This window comes from Garra rufa, chromosome 23 (assembly GCF_049309525.1).
Source record: "Garra rufa chromosome 23, GarRuf1.0, whole genome shotgun sequence".
NCBI lineage: Eukaryota > Metazoa > Chordata > Actinopteri > Cypriniformes > Cyprinidae > Garra > Garra rufa.
Window position 1 is genome coordinate 25,222,339 of NC_133383.1, and position 16,820 is coordinate 25,239,158.

The following is a 16,820-nucleotide window of genomic DNA, read 5'->3' on the forward strand; positions in this document are numbered from 1 at the left end:
ATGATGCGGTCTTCAGTGAAGGATAAAAATGTAAATGATTGATATTTTAATTATTTTAAGTGACAAATATTATATTAACTAGTAATGTATTAACCGCTTACTAAGGATCTGTTTGATTATTTCATGATATGCTATTTTTTTAAGATAAATTACGACAGATTTGTAAATTGTAAGCATATTAAATGATTAATAATCATTTGTAAACATATATTCATGTTTTGTAAATTATTAGTACACCATTGTCTAATCACTTGTAAATGTAAATTTATAACTTAATCTACAAAAGATAAATAAAAATACTAACATATCACTCATTAATCATTTATGAATGCATAGTCATGTTTTGTAAATGATTAGTTCATCATTAACTAATTACTTGTAAATTACCTGTAAATGAATTAACAAAACATACACAAATTGTTAGCATATCACTTATTAAACATTTATGAATGTTTTGCAAATCATTATTTTATCATTAACTAACCACTTATAAATGACTTACAACTGAACGTTATTATAAAGTGTTACCAATTCGTCTTGATAATTTCAGATAACTTTGATAAAAAGGTATGTAATGGATTACAACCAACCAAAAATTCTGACAACTGTTATTATAACAATATTTACAATATTTACAACTATCAATACTGTGTTGACCAATTACCAAGCCATGCTTAATTTTGTTCAGTCTGTGGTGTAAAAATGTCACATTAGAAATTAAAGAAAAAAAAAAAAAACACTTAAGCAAAACATGGTCAGGTCAAAGTGTCTGAATAATTTTTGGTCCCAAATTTTTTTTTAATTAATTTTACTGGTAGTCCACTGTATGAAGAATTTTTGGTATAATATGTCACCCTGGACAACAAAACCAGTCATAAGGGTCAATTCTGAAATTGAAAGCTGAATATATAAGCTTCCCATTGATGTGTGGTTTGTTAGGATAGGATATTTGGCAGAGATACAACTATTTGAAAATTTGGAATCTGGGGTGCAAAAAAAAAAAAAAAAAAAAAATCTAATATTGAGTAAATCGCCTTTAAATTTGTCCAAATGAAGTTCTTAGCAATGCATATTACTAATCAAAAATTAAGTTTTGATATATTTACGGTAGACAATTTACAAAATATTGTCATGGAACATGATCTTTACTTAATATCCTAATGATTTTTGGCATAAAAGTAAAATGTATTGCTACTGCTACAAATATACCTGTGGTCCAGGGTCACAGTTTACTTACATAAATGAACTATAGTGTTGTGCACACACTAGTAAAAAAAAATATATCAAAATTTATATCTGGTGTCTGAATATTTTTTGGTTTAACTGTATAATAATTTAAACAACTCTAAAATGCTAAAACAAAGACGTTTGAACCCTTATATTTACCTCCAGAGACAATTTGCCCAGCCCCTTTCTGCATTATATTGTCGCTAAAGTACTTTAGCACACATTTCACACACATTTGCCAGCAAATCCCATTCTACTGTATGCTAATAATGCTCACTTAAATGTGTCGAGTTTTCCTTTATAACTTATTAGCTAATTAGCAGATTTAAAGTTATTATTTTTTAATGATAATCAATGACCTGCTCCAATGCTGAAGGAGGAGGAAAACAAATCCCACTAAGAGTGCCAACAAGTCATATTTGTAGAGCGCAAGGTCGTCTCAGACATGACTGTGCTATGGTACGTCGATGCCCTTGTGCACTCAGCCAGTGCGCAGCGGTCAGATTCATGCGGTGATATGTTTTCATTGCGTCCGCTCTGACGTGAAGAGCGACAGAGCCCCGAGGGTCGGACGTGTAACTTCAGTTTCGTGGGAGAAAGCATTTCCCTGCGCCAGAGAAAACAGGCGATAAGTGGAACTGGAAGTGCCCTTTCCCTGTTTGTTTTCTTCTCTATCACCGACTCGGAAAAACTACGGCAGTTCTGAAGCCACAGGCACGCTGGTGGACACATAAGGATTTTCTGATGAAAGTCAAGGTTGCTCAGCTTAAAGTCGAGGTTATCCAGCGAGGAAGATTTATTTGCTTCTCACGGGAGTCCGGAGAGATTTTTAGTTCAACTTCAGTTTGACAGAGCTGAAATATGCGTTTGTACGATGGAGGAATTAGCGGTGATGATATGAAAGACAAAAACGACGTTCGAAGTTTAGTCGTTTGTAACGTAAACGTAAAGTTTAGTAAGATAATCTGACGTTCGAATATTTACATTTAAACCAATTTTGGAAAAGGCAGACTAAAACGCGGGCTTTTATTCCAAATTTGAGGAACGCTTCGACGCTCTTGTGGAAAGGATATGCTCGACAGTTTAATCAAATAAACGTCTCAGAAACTTACTTCTCAAAAGTCCCAAAAGGAGATATCGAAGTCCTGGAATTCTGTTTCTGACGCTATTTTAACCGTTGGAAATGAACCTGAGGCGTGAAAAAGACGTCCGTTAAATATCCGTTGGATTTGTCGGCGAACATTAACGGATTCTGGGATCGTAACAGCTCACTGGGAGTTCGAATGGGATCTATCATGATTTTACTGAATATTCTGAGCGTCCTGTTTTTACTGGGTAAGTGATGAATCGAATGTTTTATAAATGACACGGGAGACAAAAAGTAATAACCCGTGGGGATGAAAGAATGATGAAAACCCAAGCGGACAATCATTTATCATATTGAGAGAGAGTGTAGACATATGGTTTATCTGCCTGCGTAAAGTAGACATTTGACGGTCAAAGAGACCGTTTACAGAATGAACTCGCTCTTTCATGCTGGCAGCCTTCCATACTTCAATAGTCTCGTATACAACCCCACTCAGTCAGAGGAACGATCAAGATTAAACAAATATTACAGAGGCAAGGTTTACGTTGCAATGCAATGCTTGCAATTTTACGATGCAGTAGCTGTTTCCCAACTAGAAGTAGATTTCTCGTTATTTAGTAGAACTTCAGGGCATCGTTACATGAGCTGTCAGGTCCAAAGATGCTGAACTAGGAACAGTGTCAAAACTTAATCGAAAATCGAGTGAATATCCTGTCAAACACAAAATCTGTAGCTTTTTGAAATGCTGAAATTAGACATTTCTGATTAAACACATTGATTGATTGAGGGTCCGGAATGGGATACATAAATCTAAAGTACGTAAATACTTTTCAATGACCAAAAAGCCCAACCTAAAATCCTTAGAAAACTAAGAAAAATCGCGTTCGTCTGAAGTAACCATAGCAACAATAGGCAACTCCTGCACTTTCAGTTTGCATCTGTGTCCTATCAAACGCTACACCTGCAAGTACCAATACATTAATATTTTATAGAGTTTTATTATCTTAAATCTCAAAACGCCGACTAAAAGACAGCTTTGACGATAAGGCCACAAGATAGTGTGTTTTACGCAAGACGAACCTCAGCAGATTGTGCCCATGAAGTATCATTAGTTGCAATTAGTTACTTATGCCTAAAATAGGCCCGCATAAACTTGTACCTTGTTGTCGGTCATGTAGCTAAATTTAGGCCTAGCTTGTGGGATGCGCAGACAGTTGTAAATTATCCAAATGCATACTATTATTTATTAAGTGTCGCTTTGTAACCTGTGAAAGCGAAGCTCTAGTTAATTAAAACACGTTTTTTGAGTGCTAATTACATAATGACGCTTTTGGGAAACATGCTATAGAGATTTAGTACTACTGAAGTGCTTATTAACATTGCACTTAGTGTTTCGGGAAATCTAGCTCAGGTTATTTGAACGTAGAAACTACTGAGTGGAACTGTCCATGGTGCTGAAACCACTCGAAAACACTTATAGGCTTATACTAAAATAACACCTTTAGGATTTTTTAAAAAACCTTTTGTATTATCCATAGTGTGGTTACATTTTTAATGTTTTATTTAAATGTTTTCTGCATATTGTGTTTACTTATGAGTTCAATCGAGTAATTCGTTTCACTGCCTACTCGTGCAGTTCCTTGCCCCACTAACAAGAGTCACTGTCGTTAGGGTTTAATGCTTTCTGCTGTATCACTGTGGGGGGAAAAATGGTGATTGGAGCCTTAGGAGACTCTTTGGTCCTTACAAAAATATTAAATATTTTTGGTTTATTCACACCATCTCTTAGCCAGTCTGATATTGCCCATGCCCTTCCCACAGATGAGGTGGTACTTTCCATGGCCAGCCATTCTGCCTTGTCAGGGCTGGGAACTCATGGTTGGAGAGCCCCCATGGACTGCCTGAGAGCCAGTGAGGTGTGCAACCAAAACTCACAGTGCAGCTCACGCTTCCGCATCATGCGCCAGTGCCTGGTAGGTCGTGACAGGACTACCATGCTGGCCAACAGGGAGTGTCAAGCCGCCCTTGAGGTTCTGCAGGACAGCCCCCTGTATGACTGCCGCTGCAAGAGGGGCATGAAGAGGGAGCTCCAATGTCTGCAGAGCTACTGGAGTATTCATATGGGTCTCAATGAAGGTAAGGCTGAGCTTTCTGTCCCATTCCATACAGAGACAGCTATAAGCAAGCCATTTCCGAAGGTTGATTTCTGTGGAAAGTGTGAAAAATTGTGCTGTTTGTTTAGGAATCTTACCCAGCCCCATACAGTTGCTCGACCAATGGGGTGATTTTGGGGCGGGACTATCTCTTTGGTGATTGGTGTAACACACTTTGCCTTTAACGTGACTGTTCAAGCAAAAATGAGCATTTGGTCATCATGTACATGTGAGTTGACAGATTGAGAACCCTGAACTGGAATGTAAGGCGATGAGTTGGAATGTAAGTTGTTAAAGAACAAAATATAAGTTGATGCACTAAAACGACTAATTGGAAAAAAAAAAATAATTAAACAAACAGTAATATTTAAATAAAAAAGAACAAAGACTGATAAAAAATTCTAAAAGTACTAAAAATTTAACTAAAAATCGAATAAAAAAAATCTAATTTAAAATATTAATATCTACAATAGTATAAAATAATGTTACACTGCTGTGAAACACAAAATATATTTTGAAAAATACTTTTGTCCACACAAAGAAAGTCAATAGGGTTCAAAACAACAATTGGATTCCACTGATTTTGACTGTCTGGACATTTTTCAATATCTTTCTCATATCTTCTTTTGTGTTTGGTAGAAGAAAGAAAGAGAAGTCATCGTCACAACTTTCTAATGTGTTCCTTATAGTTTTAATTAAATCGTGACCACAAATTAAGAATTCACTCCCTTGTTTTAGTATTAGAATTCTTTAGAATTCTTAACTAGTGTCCGTGGCTTAATTAAACAAGATATAGAATAATAATTAGAGTATACAAGTTCTTAATTTGTGACCTTTATAAACATATTCTTTCTGCATGTCATGTCCAGGACTCTATAGAAGCGACATGATATTTAATTTTTGTGTGAAGTGATTCTTTAAGTGATATTTGATGCTTGAAATATTGTGCATCAAAATGGTCTTATTGGAACAAATATAGACAAATATATAGACAAATAACTGCAAGTTGCTCTTCCAAGTGCTGCATAATAGATGATTTTTTTTTTTTTACTTGACGCAAGGGAGATCTGCAGTGTAGATTTAGGGTGGCGTCAAAGTGTGGAGCAGACAATTAACCAGATTGCAGAGAAAGTCAACGCGTACCTGCTCTCTTTACAGTCAGTCCATTACAGAAGCGTTCAGACTTCTGAAATGGCAGTTAGCATTTGCCTTTGGGAGAGTAGGGGAATCATTATAGGATTTAAGCAGTGCAAATCGGCCTGAATTATAACCCATCTGCTTTGGCAGTTGCTGCGGGAGCCACAACAAATAGGGTCCTATTGATGCGAGTAATCAGAGAGCCTTTTAAAGCAACTGCCCCTCTCAAGTCTGGCATTTCAATGAGGCATTGTGGACTGCTGGGCCTGCTTACTGCCTGCTGAGGTAAGGGGAAAAAATAAAAATCACACAGCTTCCTTTTATCACAAGCTGTGTACAAACAGATTAGGTATACTGCAGAAAGTTAATGCCATGCAAATGTGCCACATTCCAACCGTCACGTTTGACGAAACCGAGAATAATAAGTGATGCAACAAAGATGAAGATGTTCATACAAGGCATTAACAATTAGCAAAAACTGGTTTGGGAGTTTCAACCAACTCGTACTTATATAAACTTTGTCTTCAGTTCCCAAACAAACAGTTTCTTCTATTGATGTTGCTCCAGCACTTGAAAACGGTTGGACCCAGTTTTGTGTCCTACTTTGGACAGCACCAGTCCTCATTATGATGTTTTTTTCTTGTGACTTTGCTCTTCAGTCCACTACAGCCATTTCATTGGGCTTCAGAAAAATACAGGTTGCTCTCAGGCCGTGCAGCAATGATTGGACCTTGACAGAACTCTATGAAATCCACTGACGCTACACAATTGGCCCAACAAACACACTCAATAATCAGCCAAACTAAGAGCGGCCCCATCAAAGGTTCATCTTTTTGCCCTTCTGTCTGAATGGAATGGATTTTCTATTTCTAAAGAAACAGGCCTCCATAAAACAAAACAAAACAAAACCGGTCAATTCTTGTTCAAACTGAGTTAGGATGTCAAAAAAAAAAAATAGTGAAACATGGGAATGACATTGGAGCGAGACGTCGCTGCAGTTGCCGCAAGCTCAGAGGTTTGAGGGTTTGCCAAAGCAAGCGGGAAGCTGGAGTTGTCCCTCATCGCAGTGCTAAAACGACTCAGCGCTCTGTTGGAGCATAACCCCTTTGCCTCGATCGCTCCCTCTTGCCGAGTCAAGGCCCTCGCAGCGTGGGCAATATTCATTCTGATCCATAACACAGACAGGCATGTTGTGGCATTCAGAAAATCACCAACAGACACTGCCAACTAGGATGCCTGGGACGTCTGCTCCAGATTTAGAAACACAGACCTAGTTGTGCTTTGCAATTTACATGAAGCTCCCCGTCTCCACTAAAACCTCCCGTTGACCGGGATTTACAAACCTACTGGATTTGTGAGCCAAACATCAGGTGGTGAAAACAGAACTGTCAAAGGAATACACTACCAGTTGAAAGTTTTTGAACAGTAAGATTTTTAATGTTTTTTAAAGAAGTCTCTTCTGCTCACCAAGCCTACATTTATTTGATCCAAAGTACTGCAAAAATTGTAAAATATTTTTACTTTTTAAAATAATGGTTTTCTATTTGAATATATTTTAAAATGTAATTTATTCCTGTGATTTCAAAGCTGAATTTTCAGCATCATTACTCCAGTCACATGATCCTTTGGAAATCATTCTAATATTCTGATTTCAGCTTTCTTTAATGAATAGAAAATTCAGAATAACAGCATTTTTCTGAAATAGAAATATTTTGTAACAATATAAATGTTTATAATTAACACTTTTGATCAATTTAAACCCTCCTTGCTAATAAAGGTATTATTTTCTATTTCTTCCCCAGTGTATAATGTTACAAAAGCTTATTATTTCAGATAAATGCTGATCTTTCGATCTTTTTGTTCATCAAAGAATCCTGAAAAAAAAGTACTCAACTGTTTTAAATATTAATAATAATCATAAATGTTTCTTAAACAGCAAATCAGCATATCAGAATGATTTCTGAAAGATCATGTGACACTGAAGTAATGATGGTGAAAAGTTAGCTTCGTTCACAGGAATAATTTACATTTTTTAAATATATTGAAACAGAAGACATTTATTTAAAATAGTAAAAATATTTCTAAATTTTACTGTTTTTGCTGTACTTTGAATCAAATAAATGCAGGCTTGGCTTGGTGAGCAGAAGAGACTTTTTTTTTTTTTTTAAAAACATAAGAAATCTTACTGTTCTAAAACTTCTGACTGGTAGTATAGCTCACTCATTCACCTTTGGCCATCTAAAATTTGTTTCTTCAGAACAGATTTAGAGAAATTTTACGTTACTTGCTTAACAATGAACCCTTTGCAGTACACAGGTTCTGTTAGAATGTGCATTTGATAAAAACATCACAATAATCCACAAAGTAATGGCTAAAATCGAAAGCGATGTGAGAGGACAACAGGAGATTTTCACTGGAGGAAGCATTATTATGGATTATGAACACCTTAATCATGGATTAGTTTCTTATAAACATGCAGGTTTTTGTTTCATAAGACGTTAATTGATGGACTAGAGTTGTGTGGATTATTTGTAGATTATTAAAATGTTTTAATCAGCTGTTTGGACTCGTAATGGCACACATTCAATGCAGAGGATTCATTGGTAAGAAAGTGATGTAATACTAAATTTCTACAAATCTGTTCCCATGAAGCAACAAACTCACCTGATTCTTTGATGGATTTGTTGTTTTTTCTTGAGCTTGATGATGTTAAACATCATGTTAAATGAGCTGTGGTGTCATGGTGACCCTAAAACAGTAATTTTGATTTGTTATTGCAGATAACAAGTATTTGTATTTGTTAAGGTGCATTTTAGCTGCAGGGCTTGTTTGCACTGTCAGTAGAGGAACACTAATGAATACATTAATAAGAAACATTTAAGTGATTATTTCAAGGCGTAATGATTGGCTTGTGCTAATGGAAAGATAATGACTGGTATAATTATTCTAAATTATTTGATAATTAAGCATATTTGTTATTTTTATGGGAAAAGCACTGCACCTCTGCACTGCAATTTTTAATATAATCTAGAAAAGTGACGTGCTGTTATTACTGTAGGAGGTTGTTTGCGTCTTATAAAAGCATTACTTTTGCTAGTGTAACCTAGTTTAAAAAATAATGAATAAAATAAAACATTGAATCTTGATATTACCACTTGAAACAGAATATATACAGTTAAAGTCAAAGGTTTACGTATACCTTGCAGAATCTGCAAAATGTTAATTATTTTACCAAAATAAGAGGGATTGTACAGAATGCATGTTATTTTTTATTTAGTACTGACCTGAATAAGATATTTCACATAAAAGATGTTTACATATAGTCCACAAGAGAAAATAATAGTTGAATTTAGAATAATGACCCTGTTCAAAAGTTTACAAACACTAGATTCTTAATACTGTGTTGTTACTTGAATGATCCACAGCTGTTTTTTTGTTTAGTGATAGTTGTTCATGAGTCCCTTGTTTGCCCTGAACAATTAAACTGCCTGCTGTTTTTCAGAAAAGTCCTTCAGGTCTCACAAATTCTTTTTTTTTTTTTTTTTTTTTTTTTAGCATTTTTGTGTATTTGAACCCTTTACAACAATGACTGCATGAATTTGAGTACCATCTTTTCACACTGAAGACAACTGAGAAACTCATGCAACTATTAAAAAAGGTTCAAATGCTCACTGATGCTTCAGAAGGAAACACAATGCATTAAGAGCAGGTGGGTGAAAACTTTTGAACAGAATGAAGATGTGTACATTTTTCTTATCCTGCTTAAATATATTTTTTTTATTTAGTACTGCCCTTCAAAATCTGTTTCCCAGAAGACAAAATATGTTAAATTGACCCTGATCTTCAAATTCAAGTTTTCATCCCGGCTCTTAATGCATCGTGTTTCCTTCTGAAGCATCAGTGAGCATGTGAGTCCCTTGTTGTTGGAAAGGGTTCAAATACACAAAAATGCTGAAACACCAAAGAATCTGTGGGACCTGAAGGACTTTTCTGAGGGACAGCAGGCAGTTTAACTGTTCAGGACAAACAAGGGACTCATAAACAACTATCACTAAAAAACAACAAAAAACAGCTGTGGATCATTCATGCAACAACACAGTAGGAATCAAGTCTATGTAAGTGTATGGGTCATTTTTATAAATTCAACTATTATGTTCTCTTGTGGTCTATTGTAAACATCTTTTATGTGAAACATCTTATTCAGGTCAGTACTAAATAAAAAAAATAACATGCATTGTGTATGATCCCTCTTATTTTGGTAAAATAATTACCATTTTGCAGATTCTGCAAGATTCTGGTGTATGTAAACTTTTGACCTCAATTGTATTTTCAACATAACAAATGTTTCTTGAGCAGCAAATAAGCATATTAAAATGATTTCTAAATGATCATGTGACACTTAAGACTGGAGTAATGATGCTAAAAATTCAGTTGCATCAGAAATAAATTACATTTTAAAATATATTCGAACAAAAAAAAAGTTACTGTATTTTTTCAGCAAATAAATTTTTATTCTGACATCTTACCCAAACTTTTGAGTATATTTACTGAACCCAACAAACATAAAATGTACTAGTCAAATAATGAGAAAGAACCAAATTGCATATCACAGCTATGCAGATGATACCCAGACTTACCTAGCCTTATCGCCAAATGACTACAGCCCCATTGACTCCCTCAGCCTATGCATTGATGAAATTAACAGTTGGATGTGCCAAAACTTTCTTCAATTAAACAAGGAGAAAACGGAAGTCATTGCATTTGGAAACAAAAATGAAGTTCACATGGTAAATGCGTACCTTGACGCTAGGGGTCAAAAAACAAAAAATCAAGTCAAGAATCTTGGTGTGATTCTGGAGTCAGACCTCAGTTTCAGTAGCCATGTCAAAGCAGTGACTAAATCAGCACACTATCACCTCAAAAACATTGCAAGAATTAGATGCTTTGTTTCCCGTCAAGACTTGGAGAAACTTGTTCATGCCTTTATCACCAGCAGGGTGGACTATTGTAATGGTCTCCTCACTGGCCTTCCCAAGAAGACCATTAGACAGCTGCAGCTCATACAGAACGCTGCTGCCAGGATTCTGACTAGAACCAGAAAATCAGAGCATATCACACCAGTCCTCAGGTCCTTACACTGGCTTCCAGTTATGTTTAGGATCGATTTTAAAGTACTTCTACTCGTTTATAAAGCACTCAATGGCCTAGGACCTAAATACATTGCAGATATGCTCACTGAATACAAACCCAACAGACAACTCAGATCACTAGGATCGAGTCAGTTAGTAATATCAAGGGTTCACACAAAACAAGGGGAATCCGCTTTTAGCTATTATGCCGCCCGCAGTTGGAACCAGCTTCCAGAAGAGATCAGATGTGCTAATACATTAGCCACATTTAAATGCAGACTCAAAGTTGTGCATTTATTGAATGAGCACTGTGCTACGTCCGAACAGATTGCATTATTTTATGTATAATCATTTCTACTGTTTTAATTAATTTTAAATCAATTTTTAAATCATTTTAAATGTTCTTAAATCTTCTGTTTTTATTGTTATGATTATGATTTTTATATTATGATTTTAATTCCCCTTAATTCCTCTGTACAGCACTTTGAATTACCATTGTGTATGAAATGTGCTTTATAAATAAACTTGCCTTGCCTTGCCTAGAATAAGAAAGTCACTGTGTAATACAGATATAGAGTACAAAGTGTAATCTACACCCTCTCTAGCTCATTTTCTGACAATTTTAACCACACATTATTGCTTGCATGTAGTCTGCCTGCATCTCTGTCATTGAACACTGGAGGCGATTATGTAATTACAGTCAGATCTGCAGCCTATGACCTTAGCCTGAGCCTATGCAAATTTGCATTATAGCTGTCCATGTTAATTAGGGCATTATACTAGAGTTTAAATAAGGAGGCTTTAGACATTAAATAAAGCAACTCAGAATGTCCCCTGACATAACTAGGCCTGCAACTACTTCTGTAATACAAGACTCGAAATTACACTTAAAGGAGAAGTTCACTTTCAGAACAAAAATGTACGGATTATTTACTCACCCGTTTGTCATCCAAGATGTTCATGTCTTTCTTTCTTCAGTCGTATAGAAATTATGTTTTTTGAGGCAAACATTTCAGGATTTTTTTCCATATAGTGGACTTCTATGGCCCCCACGAGTTTGAAATTCCAAAATGCAGTTTAAGTGCAGCTTCAAAGGGCTCTAAACGATCCCAGCCGATGAAGAAGGGTCTTATCTAGCAAAACGATTGGTTGTTTTCTAAAAAAAACAAACAAACAAAAAAAATACAATGTACAGTTGCAATCAAAATTATTCAACCCTCCAGAGACTACAGTAGTTTACAAATACAAGCTTTTCTGAAGATCCAGGACTTAAAAGAAATTGCATCTATAACCAATTACTGGCATATTAAAACTGATAATGTCAACATATAATATAATATTTTTGAGTTCTAGGATTTTTTAATAACACAGCTATTTCATAATTATTCAACCCCTGTTTAACATTGCTGTTTTTTTTAGTCACTTATTTGTATGGTGGGGAACAAAATTGTCCTAAAACATAATTAAGCCTTTAGAAACTCTATTAGAAAACAGAATTAGCCTGTGCTGTTACACATACATACAGTTAGCCCATGCATATGCTAAGGTTTTAGTGGCTAATATGACAAAGTCAAAAGAGCTCTCACAAAAGCTATAGAGACTCTACAGAGAATAAATAATTTTATTACTTTAGAAAATAAGGCTATATGAAGATTTCCAAGGCATTAAAGGTTCCTAGAGACACAGCTGGCAGCCTTATTCATTAGTTTAAAATGTGTTGTACCAGAAAACCTTTGAAGGTGTTGAACAAAAAAGCACAATATCATAAAATGTTTGAGCAGAACAACTGAGGAAAAACCTGCAATGTACAACCAAAGACTTGTAAGATGACCCAACGAAAGGAGGAAAAACATTTCAATGCATTGTATAAGAAGAACACTAGACAGTTATGGTCTTCGTGTTGAGACATCTTGCCGAATACCACTCTTGACCAAGAAGAACAAAAAGGCTGACATGAACATGTTACAATAAATTTAGATAGACATGTGGAGTTCTGCAAGAATGTTTTATAGGGTGATCTGACCAAACTGGAACTTTTTGGACCTATGGATTAGTGGTATGTCTGGTGCAAAAAAGGCAGAGCTTATGAGCGGAAGAATACCATCTTCATCGTCAAACTTTGAGGTGGACCAGTCCTGTTAGAGGGGTGTTTTATTGTAGCAGTAAGTGGAAATCATGACCGTATGACGGACATCATGGATTCTTTGAAGTATCAGGCCATTTTGGCAAGAATTGTGATGCCTTTAGTGCAAAGACTGAAGCTGATGATCAATGGACTTTTCTGCAGGACAGTCATCCCAAAGTATACATCCAAAATTTACTTATGCTTGGTTCAGGGATCAGTTATGGAATGTACTTGAGTGGCCTGTTCAGTCTCCAGGTTTAATTTTCATTGAAAACATTTGGTTGAATTTGAAGAAAGCAGTGGCAAAGTGAAAACCAAAGATTATCAGTGATCTCAAAACTTTTTCAGGCGAGGAATGGGCCAAGATTGCAGTAGAGAGGTGACAGAAGCTTCAAAGCACTTACAGGCAGCGTTTATTGGCGGTTTTAAAGAATAAAAGATTCTGCACAAAATGTAACTTTTAGGGGTTGAATAATTTTGAACATGAACATTTAGAGCCAATTTGATTTTTTTTTATTATTATTCAGCTTCCATTTTCAGAATGACTCAAATGTGTATGTATTAGGGGTGGAGCCGAACCCGAATACGGTATTCGGAAAGGCACAAATAGCGTGTTTTTTACGAATACTTATTTCGAACAAATACTTTAAAAAATATTTGTATTCGGGAAAAAGGAAAACTTTATATCAAAAAGCTGCGTTTCCTCATGAGACCGCAGTCAGTGCATGCCCGCGTGAGTGAGTGACATTCAGGAGTCGGGGGGTGGGGTTAAAAGAGATGACACAGGCTGCTCCACACAGCAACAGAGAAGACTCGGCTGAGCCAAAAAAGACTTCACTGCATCACTATTTTTGTTGAATAGATTTTTGTACCTTAACTGGGTTCTGGAGGCAGTTTATAGCTTTTGGGAAGCAGAGTTTGATCATTTGATTATTCCATTAGGGGCCGTTCACATGTGCGCTCCAGTTCGTTGTTTCACATGTAGACGCACGGTATGCGCGCTCATAATGGAAGCGACGCGAACACGGTGCTACGCGCTCGTTTTTTCCGGGCGCGTCCGCGCCGCATCCAGATAGATACATCTCAACTTTTCAGAATGCCACAAGCGCAGTGCAGGTCATGTGACCAGAACCAACCAATCAGCTTCACCCTTTCCCTTAATAACATTGAAAAACAGCCAAGTTGGAGGAACAGCTTATCATATCTGTACAGGAATAACCATTTTAAAATAAATTTAATAGCAGAGCTACTGAAAGCGATTTTTAATGCTGGAAATCCATTTATGCTTTGCTGAAGCTTCCGAGTCTTCATTGAGAGATCAGGTCATGGTTGCTTAGCAACGGCAGACGCCACGGGAAAGAAGTTCAAGAACAGTTCTTTTAAGTATTATTTGTTTTTATTCTGTCTGTTCAGCGTCCTCCAACAAGGACGGGTGGTGGTGGGGTTCATAATGTTCACAATGGTATTTTAGTTGTTGGTTTAACCATGGATGAGGTAATGGCTGTTATGTTATTTTCTTTTCAATGGCGTTCCTTGTTACATGTTCAAAAACATCAACCAATATTGCATATACATAATTATTATAATGGATATAATTAAAGAATACTTACACTATAACATAAATTATAAGTGCAACGCACAAAAAAACAACAACAGGATTTTACACCTATTTTGAATTTTACTCGAATACAAATACAAATACAAATACTTTTCCCCCCTCAACAAATACAAATACAGATACAAATACCGGCTGCTTTGCACACCCCTAGTATGTATACATTTCTCTAATAGTGTACTGATGCCTTTGTTGAGTTGCTTTTACAAAATTGTGTTCTCTGCAGCAAAATGCCTTGCAGGTCAAGGGGGTTGAATAATTTCGATTGCAACTGTATATACTTTTTATCCTCAAATGCTCGTATGCATGAATTCTGTGTATTCCGGGTCAATACAGTTAGGGTATGTCAAAAAACTCCCATCTCATTTTCTCCTCCAACTTCAAAATCTTACTACAACACTGCAAAGTACCGACCCAGTGTTTACAAAGTGAACACTCAAGGAGGGTCAAACACCCTTTACAAAAATAATGGTAAAACAGCAATGTAGAACGATTTTAAAGTTGGAGGAGAAAATGAGATTTGACTTTTTCGACCTATCCTAACTCTCATGAACCAGAATACACAAAGTTCACACAGAGCTAGACAAGACGAGCATTTAAGGTTAAAAAGTACATAAATTATACGTTTTTTTTTTTTTTTTAGAAATGAACCTATCGTTTTGCTAGGTAAGACCCTTCTTCCTCTGCTGGGATCGTTTAGAGCCCTTTGAAGCTGCTTGTAAACTGGATTTTTTAATCATATAGTGGACTTCAATGATGGCCAAAGAGTTGATGATCCAAATTGCAAGTTTCAATAGAGTTTCAAAGGACTCTGCATGATCCCATCCAAGGAATAAGTGTCTTGTCTAGCATAACGATTGGCCATTTTCTAAAATAAAATAAAAAATTATATACTTTTTAACCACAAATGCTTGTCTTCCCCTAGCTCAAGTTCATGCATTACGTAGGCACGTTGGAAAGGCTGCGCATTACATAAGCAAAAGTACTGACCCAGTTTACAAAGCGAACGTGCAAAGAAAGTCCAATGCCTTTTACAAAACAGATTCTGAAGTTGGAGGAGAGTCATTTTAAGAGTTTTTAATTTAAGAGTCCAATGTGATAACATAACATGTGAAGGTCAAGCTAGTGCAAGACAAGCGTTTGTGGTTTAAAAGTATATACATTTGTTTTTATTTTTGGGAAATGGCTGATCGTTTCGCTGGATAAAACCCTTATATCTCAGCTGGTGGGATTGTGTAGAGCCCTTTGAAGTTGCTTTGAAACTGCAATTTGGACCTTCAACCTGTTGCTCCCCATTGAAGTCCACTATATGGAGAAAAATCCTGGAATGTTTTCCTCAAAAACATCTTCGATAATATGGGGCTGAGAAGATTATCAGGACATTTTTATTCTGGAAGTGAACTAATCCTTTAGTGTCCCGTTTCTTATTAGTAAAGTAAATGCGTTCCTGTTAACTTAATATGCAGTCCCACAGGCGCTTTGCATTCATTTCAGTACATAATTATATTGGTAATCAAAATATTGACATTTTTTCATAATGTCGCAGTAAAGTCCTAATTTTAGCAACATTCTTTGTGAATGATGATACATGAGCAACCCCATCTCAGCAGTCAATGAGTCAGAAGATAAATATATAAAATAACAGACCATCATTATGAATTTACCAGCTTTACTTATGCTGATTCGGTACTAATTACATTCCTTCAGCTTATCGGAAGATTAGCATTAAGCAAGCAACGTTTTATGAGCTAAATTGATTGAAGATAATTAGCAAAGTACACCAGATAGTCCAGGATTTTGTCGCAATGGAGGTGCAGGTTTGAAACAGCATGCTTAATCAAATATCAGTGTAGTCCACCCTTTCTCAAAGCTTTAATTAAACAAGCATGTAGATATGAGGATGGGAAAAGGGCAGAATTCATTAGCTATTGTGCACCTGACAAATTGTGAAGCGAAACTGGGCCCTCCGCTGCCAAGTCATTTGGTATTTGTGGATTAATGAATCTGCTTAGACTCCACAACAGATTTACTTTGTTCCGTGGAGGCAATGTATCAGGCAGTTGTTCTTTGTTTGCTAATTGCATCCTTTGATTCCCACCAGGCACAACATGGGGGAAACGTAAGCCCTACCTCCTCCTGAAAATAAGATAATAACTGTCTCCAGACTCTTCGGAGATGTTTTCATAATGAATCTTACCATAACTAACCATTTCTCATTCAGCCAACCTCCAGCATCTTACTCGGCCTTGAATATTCAATTACTCAACCCGTGCTAAATTAAATGCGCAGAATTGAATCACTTTAAATGCCGTTTAGGTCAACTGATGTGACCCTCATTATTTTATCA

General features: G+C 36.1%; 1 protein-coding gene across 1 annotated transcript in view; it reads left to right on the top strand.

Moving 5' to 3' along the window:
- The first annotated feature begins 1,716 nt into the window (after positions 1-1,716).
- The window catches only part of gfra2b (GDNF family receptor alpha 2b), a 104,020-nt gene continuing 88,916 nt past the window's right edge, over positions 1,717-16,820 (top strand). Inside the window, exons 1-2 of the mRNA XM_073829889.1 lie at positions 1,717-2,562; positions 4,136-4,450. Of these exons, the coding sequence (XP_073685990.1) occupies positions 2,511-2,562; positions 4,136-4,450 (367 nt within the window). The 5' untranslated portion in view covers positions 1,717-2,510. The remainder of the gene's footprint in view (positions 2,563-4,135; positions 4,451-16,820) is intronic.